This window comes from Vigna unguiculata, chromosome 9 (assembly GCF_004118075.2).
Source record: "Vigna unguiculata cultivar IT97K-499-35 chromosome 9, ASM411807v1, whole genome shotgun sequence".
Lineage (NCBI taxonomy): Eukaryota > Viridiplantae > Streptophyta > Magnoliopsida > Fabales > Fabaceae > Vigna > Vigna unguiculata.
The window spans coordinates 16,970,897-16,979,108 of record NC_040287.1 but is presented as its reverse complement, the minus strand read 5'-3'; the positions used below and the strand labels follow the sequence as shown (position 1 = coordinate 16,979,108).

At 33.4% G+C, this 8,212-nt stretch overlaps 1 protein-coding gene across 1 annotated transcript; it reads left to right on the top strand.

Moving 5' to 3' along the window:
* The first annotated feature begins 342 nt into the window (after positions 1 to 342).
* On the top strand, positions 343 to 5,264 carry LOC114164834 (4-coumarate--CoA ligase-like 9). Its single transcript, XM_028049607.1, has 6 exons — positions 343 to 1,475; positions 3,208 to 3,397; positions 3,642 to 3,787; positions 3,865 to 3,932; positions 4,271 to 4,373; positions 4,930 to 5,264. The coding sequence occupies exons 1-6, from the start codon at positions 426 to 428 to the stop codon at positions 5,053 to 5,055; spliced, it is 1,683 nt and encodes a 560-aa protein (XP_027905408.1). The 5' UTR covers positions 343 to 425; the 3' UTR covers positions 5,056 to 5,264.
* The last annotated feature ends 2,948 nt before the right edge of the window (positions 5,265 to 8,212 follow it).

Genomic DNA, 8,212 nt, shown 5'->3' with positions numbered 1-8,212 from the left:
ATTTCATACAGTTACTCATATGATTGATTCATTACTCTTGATGTAAATGTTTGTATTAACTACATTGATTTGTTTCCTATCTTGAGTACATGTTGTATCTATAAATAGGACTATTCCTATTAATAATAACACACAAATGAATTGCTCCTTATTATCTGATTTTCTATTCTCTATTGTTTCTCTTCTCCATCATCTATTATTCTTTCTCAATTATTCATTTTATTTCATATCAGACACGCTTATGAATTATATATTTAAGATTTAAATATATTTATATTGTAACACGTGAGCTGCACATGCTGAACGTGACTGACAATGTAACACTATATAAAGCAGAAATTGACAGACCGGTTTGGCAAGAAGAAGAGACAACTCCGGTGGAGAACAGGAAACATACTCAGAGAGATTAAATTTTTACAACAGTAATGGCCACCCAAAACCAAAAACACTCTCTTCCAAACACCACCATCGACCCAAACACCGGTTTCTGTTCTTCTTCTAGAATCTTCCACAGCCTCCGTCCAAACGTCCCCCTCCCTCCGCCGTCTCAGCCGCTCTCCCTCACCGATTACGCCCTCTCCCTCCTCCCCGCCGCCGCCACCGCCACTGATAAATCCGCCATCATCGACGCCACAACCGGCCGCCACCTCTCCTACTCCCTCTTCCTCCGCCAAGTGAAATCCCTCGCCTCCTCCATCCAATCTCTCACCCCTCTCTCCAAAGGCCACGTGGCACTAATCCTCACTCCAACCTCCGTGCACGTTCCCGTACTATACTTCTCTCTCCTCTCGCTCGGGGTCACAGTCGCACCTGCCAACCCGCTCAGTTCCCCTTCCGAGTTGACTCACCTCGTCCGACTCACAAAACCCGCCATCGCCTTCGTCACCTCCGCCGTCGCCTCAAACATCCCCGCCCTCAAATTCGGCACTGTTCTCACCGACTCCCCGCTCTTCCTCTCCATGCTCGACGCCAACGTAGACTCACACTCACGCGCTCCCGGAGTCGAAGTGAGTCAGTCCGACTCCGCCGCAATTCTCTTCTCCTCCGGCACCACCGGGCGCGTGAAGGGCGTGTTGCTCACCCACCGGAACTTCATTGCAGTCACAGCCGGGTACTATCACCCGAGGACCATCCAGCAAGATGCCGACGAAACGGCAAAGCGCGCCGTGTCACTGTTCACGATGCCGCTGTTCCACGTGTTCGGGTTCTTCATGCTGGTCAGGTGCATCTCTTTGGGGGAGACGCTCGTTCTGATGCAGAGATTCGATTTCGAAGGTATGCTCAAAGCCGTGGAGAGGTATAAAATCTCAATGATGCCGGTGTCGCCGCCGCTCGTGGTGGCCCTCGTCAAGTCGGAGCTCGTGAACAAGTACGACCTGAGCTCGCTCCGGATTATAGGTTGCGGCGGCGCGCCGCTCGGCGAGCATGTCGCCGATGAATTCAAAGCCAAATTCCCCAACGTGGAAATTTTCCAGGTGAACTGCACTTAACCTTTTCACCACGTGATTGTTACCCTTCTTCTGATAATCAGGTCCCACTTTTTGGAGATAGCCAAACCTGTCCACTGTCGTAGGACTCAAAAGGGACCTTCAAAAAATTTAATGCCACATAAATTGTAAATAAACCTTACAAAAAAAGTCCACTATATTCTTCTTACCTTATGGTGAGTAGGAGTAACTTTTTTAAGGAATTTTTAAAATAGTTGAGAATGATACGATATAGATATCTTGATATAAATAGTTGATCACAACTCAATAACATAGTTGATCACAAAACAAAGCCATAATTACTGTGTAGAGTAATTTCTCGTGTAATGTATTTTATTTAGACTGTTATATTTTAGTTTTAAATTGTTTTGAACTAATTAAGTAATTTTTCTTTTTATCCAAAAAATAAACAAATGTGATTTATTGATGATTTTGTTCTACTTAAAACCCTCAAGACTTTTTATCCAAATATTTGTAAAATTACACCACAAAATTCAGACCATTATTATTATTTTTTTAGTTAAAATATTCCGTTAGTTCTTATTTTTGTAGCTAAATCTTAATTTGGTTCTCGTATTTTTATTAGTCTCAATTAGGTTCTCATTTTTGTAAATTAGTATCAATTAGGTCCTCATTTGGGTAAATGAGTAGAGAACTAACACCGTTAAGTAAGTGTCACGTGTCAGCTCTTCGTTTTTTTGAATTTTTTTTTTGAATTTTTAAAATTTTTAATTTTTTTTAAATATTTATGCCATGTGTCAGGTTTGTAGTGTGCCACGTGTTAAATTATTGTATGAATCTCAATTTGGTCTTCATATTTGTTAATTTGATTTGATTTCGGTCCCAAATTTTTTTAAAAAATTTTAATTTCATGTGCTCCAAATTTAGAACAAATTTAATTTTTTTATAAATGTAATGATGATACTTTTATTACAAGTGATATTTCTATTACATATTTTTAACAATATTTAATTTATATAAATTTATATTTTATATTAAACTTTATTTAAATTTTATTTTAAAATTATAAATATATAGATTAATAAATTTATATTCAAAATATTTGTATAATATTCTATATCAACAATATTTTAGAGTTGGTTTAAAAATAACAATTTTATAAATTCAAATGTAAAATTTTAAAATAATTTTATAAGAAATTAAAATAAATATATTTAATATTTTAATATTAAATACAATTAATATTATTAAAATATTTAATAAAAATATCAATTTTAATAAAAATAATCATAACATTATATAAAAGTAAAATTTGGTCTAAATTTGGAGTGCCTGAAATTGAAAATTAAAAAAAAAAATTGGGATTCAAATCAAATCAAATTAATAAATATGAGGATCAAATTGAGATTCATACAATAATTTAATTTAACATGTGTCACCATATTAGATTGACACGTGACACACTACAGACATGACACGTGGCATAAATATTTCTAATAAAAAAAATTAAAAAATTTAAAAAAAGCTAAAAAAAATTAAAAAAGATTAAAAAATTCAAAAAAACGAGGAGCATGTGGCACCTACTTAACGTAACGGTATTAGTTCTCTACTAACGGAAATGACCTAATTTATACTAATTTACAAAAATGAGGATCTAATTGAGACTAATAAAAATACGAGGACCAGATTGAGATTTTGACACAAAAACGAGGACCAACGGAATATTTTAATTTTTTTTTATTATTATTTTATCCCCTAGGGCTATGGTCTTACTGAAAGTGGAGGAGCAGCGGCTAGACCATTTGGTTCTAAGGAGTTTAAGCGCCATGGTTCTGTGGGTCGACTGTCAGAAAGCATGGAGGCCAAGATAGTGGACCCTGTAACTGGAGAGGCATTACCTCCTTGCCAAAAAGGGGAACTGTGGATTCGAGGTCCATCAATCATGAAAGGTTATTTCCTATTTCCTTTATATTTCCTGAGATTGTTCTTTCGGATATAAGCATTTTCCAACATCATGGTATTACAGAATCCAATGTAATCTGAGATAAGGCCTATTCATTTTGGTTGCATTATACTAATAAGCAGTGAAGAAAAGTTCATATCAGTGGGGAAATCTAATTCACACTTTATAATCTTGCTTGTGTAGTATGTGTATGTTTCATTTATGGTGTGATGGTCATGGTGTGGATGCAGGTTATGTAGGAGATGAGAAGGCGTCAGCTGAAACACTGGATTCAGGGGGATGGCTGAAGACAGGCGATCTTTGTTATTTTGACTCTGAGGGTTTCCTCTACATTGTAGATAGACTGAAGGAATTGATCAAATACAAAGCTTATCAGGTGAGATGTTATCTTTTTTTTTTCAATCTTATTCTGCTACTTTTACATTTTTCTTACTGTTTTCAAGCCTTTTCCAGGTTCCCCCTGCTGAATTGGAACACATACTTCTCACCAATCCTGAAATTGCTGATGCTGCAGTAATTCCGTATGGATCTAATCCCTTAATCTTGTGTGTGTTCAGAAGCAGATCGATTTACAGAGAACCAAAATTTCTCTTTTGATTTTAAACTGTTTGTTAATATATATCACTGGCTTCTCTAAAGTGAGCAATTTAAAGTAAATAGTATCAGTTGCACTGCATTGGTGTATATTATTTCAACAATTCATTTTTTTATCATCGACTGAGATTACTTGCGTTATGCAAGCTGAGCTTAGAGAAGACAAATCCAATCCAAAACCAAAAAGTTGGTGTTGTTTGTGTGGGCGATGCATTTCCCATAACATAAATGCATCGCTAATCTGCTAATCTTTTTTTGGTAACAGGTACCCTAATGAAGAAGCAGGACAGATTCCTATGGCCTTTGTAGTAAGAAAACCTGGAAGCAACATTTCTGCAGATCAGATTATGGAGTTTGTGGCAAAGCAGGTCTGCTTCTGAAACCTGGTGTTCAGTAACAAACACTAATAAAACCTAGATGCTCCTGTGAACAAGTCTTAGTTCTTGCCATGTTGCTTAAGTATGCTTATTATGTTAGATTACGAATCAAAACAGAACAATTACAAAAGAGCAATAAACCCCTACAATAACTTAACAGTTCTCAATATTTCAAAGAAAAGAAAAGAATACGGAAGCCTGATCATTGGAAAACAATAAATGAAATATTAGTACCTGATCTTCCAATTATAGAGTACCTAAAAGTTTCTTCATGATTTTCTTTTCCTGATGGGAGAGGAAGAGAAAGGAATAGAGAGTAGTGTACATGCTTATTACAGGTAGAACTATAATTCTTTATGTAACTTTTATCAATTATTTAATTAATTTCAATATTTATAATTTGATCCCTTCACCAAATTATAATATTGCTAATATCTACACAATTAATATATCATGACATTTAGATTATTAGCCATAATTAGTTAGATCAGATAATACTTTCAGTAATAATATAGTGATTCAAATTGCTAACATATTATTGATGCAGGTTTCTCCTTACAAGAAGATACGGCGAGTATGTTTTGTCAATTCTATCCCAAAATCTCCGGCTGGCAAAATTTTGAGAAGAGAATTAGTTGATTATGCTTTGTCCAGTGGTTCATCCAAATTGTGATCTTGAAAAGAAAAGCATGTAAAGCAGCACTTAACATATTTACTACTTCAAATACTTGAAGCATTATTAGGCTTTATCGGTTCTTAAGGGTTGGTTCTTGAAAGTTAATCTTTTTATAACTTTGCAATTCTCTAAAATCTCAACTGTGTGTTATTACAGATAATTGTGAGTTGTTCAGATGCAATAAATGCAGGAAATAGTGCGAAGCACCTGGCCTGTACACCATGTAGTTATTCACCCCTTTTTCACTTATGAGAATTTCAGTGATTTGGAGAGTTGTGACGTGTTTCATTTGTATCCATTACCCAAAAAAATCAACAATTTTTCTATTCATATACATACACACCTCACTCAAATTTAATCATTTTTCTCTTTACAGATATACACAAATTTTGAAATGTTAAATATATAAAATATATTAAAATTAAGACATTATTTATGTATATTTGTGAAAACAATTGGGAGGCCAAGTACACTAACATATAACCTAGTTTCGTCAGTGCACAAGGGGTTTGCTTAATATATGTTCATATGAAAAGATTGATGTCGTGTCATTGATTTTCTTATTTAATGTTTTAATTTTATTACAATTCAATTCAATCAAATGTAAAACACTTTGAAATAAATAAATTTTATTGGTTATTTTTTAAGATAAAAGGTATATACAATATAAATGAAATATTAATTAAAGCATAGAAATTTAATACTATAAAATACAATGCATTAATTTTGACAGATGATTACATGTTCATTAAAATACATAAATCACAAGTTATTTTGGCATCGTAAATATAAAATACATAAATCTTAGAACATCTTAAATAACAAAATATTTTGCCATCATAAATTTTTCTTTTGGTACCTTCCGCGTCGTGGGAGATCGCCTAACGTGGTGGTACCTTCCCGAGTTTTTCGGGGTCCTGCTGTCATGGTTTGACTACTAAAATGTACAGGAAGTGGGTCGTTTGATATCCTTATTTGGGCCGATTTGCTTAGGTCCATTGGTCGGGTAGGACTCGGGCGCGTCTGCCATTACACTAACCCTCCGAGCTTTCGGACAATTTATTGGGCGAGAAGGTCGTAACACTCTTCCTACGCGCGTGAGTCCCTGTCATGTCGTAACACTCTCCCTTCGTGCGTGAGTCCCTGTCATTTCCGTTTATTCACCCCAGAGCTAATAAATGAATGCCACATGGTCCATGTTCTAGAAGTTCTTCAACTGCTAAAAAACTCAAGTTTTTCCCTCTCAAACGACGACATTTTATGACCGCGTCCCTTCATTTTCTCTTCCCCTTTTCTTATGCTCTTCCTCTTCCGCTTCTTCTGCCGCCGCTCACGCCGCCACGCCCCCTCTTTATTAGTGTAGTGTGCTCTGTTTTCTTCCAGGTATTTTTCGTCCTTATTTTCCTCAATTTCTCGCATTTCCACTTGTATTGTGACTATCTGATTTTGCTAAAAGACTGAGTTTCGATTTAGCATTTCCACTTGTACTGTGACTATCTGATTTAGCGTGACAACCCCTGATTGAGGTTTTGGATGAGTAATGTAGGGTAACTAAAAAATGCTTACTTTAACTACAACGCCGTTTAGTTTTAAGCCACATTTTGCTTGTTTCCAGAGGTTATCTGCCCTAGTGGGTGGTTTTCCGGTTTTGCCTTCCTGAGCGGTTTTTCTGAGTGGTTTTTTCTGAGTGGTTTTCCGGTTGTTTCTAGTTGTGCGAGGGGGTCCTTAGGTTGGAGTGCTTGATTAGAGTTTGGGTGAGCCGATGACGACTTATGACGAGTTATACCCTTGGGCGTCTCTAGAACTCCGTCGAGAGATGTCGGGCTTTAACTCCGATCAAGTAATTTTTTACATTTTAACCTTTGTAATTTTTTATACATGAAATTTTTTACACTTGTAAAAAATAAAATAATTTGAATATTTAGGTGTAGTGATTTGATGTATAAATTCAAAACAATTATTTTAACATGCTTATATAAGTTATAATTAAGCTTATTTACTAATTTGGTCTCAAATGGAAAATGACAAAATTGGATCATTTTAAAAAATTAGGGTACTAAACTGAACCAAAAATTTAAATTAGGGTACTAAATTGAAAACAACTATTACACTGCCACATGTCATGATTGTAAGCTATCACGTGGCACGATGATAAACGGACACGTGGCAATTTTTAAATTTTTTGAAAAAGAAAAATAATTTAAAAAAAAAATTAAAAAAAATTAAAAATTTCATTGCTTGACACGTGTCCTGTATGGACACAGTGTTAACTTCAACTTAACGGAGATGACCAAATTGAATCTCTTTAGAAAATTAGGGTACTAAATTGAACATATCAAAAATTTAGGTACCAAATTGAACTTAAAGAAAAAGTTGGAGTACCAAATCAGTAATTATACCTAAATATAACAAAATAACAAAATATTTTGGCATCATAAATTTGTCTTTTGGTATGCAGTGATTAGTGATGTCAATGGTTTGGCTACCAATATTGCTTACTCGTCATCTCTCGTGTTTTGTCACATGTTCTATTATCTGTCGGTTAGATAAAAAAAGAGTCGCGGTATATATATATATATATATATATATATATATATATATATATATATATATATATATATATATATATATATATATTAATTTAAATAAAATTATTAAAAAATAAGTTTTTAAAATATAAATTTAGATAAAAGAATTAATTTTAAAGTATATTTTAAATAAAACTACGCTAAAAGATTAATGTAAATAAATTTAGTTTTTCTAAACAACATATTTAAATGAATTTGTAAAATATAAATTTTCTCTCTCTTTAGAAATAACTTCTATTTATAAATCCAAATGAAAAAAATATAAATATTTGAAATTAAATTTTAAATAACTTTTAATGATAAATATTTCTTTTTATTAATACATTTTTTATCACTTGATTTTGTAAAAAATATATATTTAAATAAAATTAATTATTTGTGTGTAATCAATATTTGCGTTTTTGATATCACACATATATAACTATCAATAAACAAATAATTAAATATTCGTATCAATTATTCACAAAATTTATTAAAAATATTTATTTAGTACCTATTATAAATTTAATTTGTAACGTCCCATTTAATTAATGAGTATAATTAAAAAAAGCGTCATACAATTATAA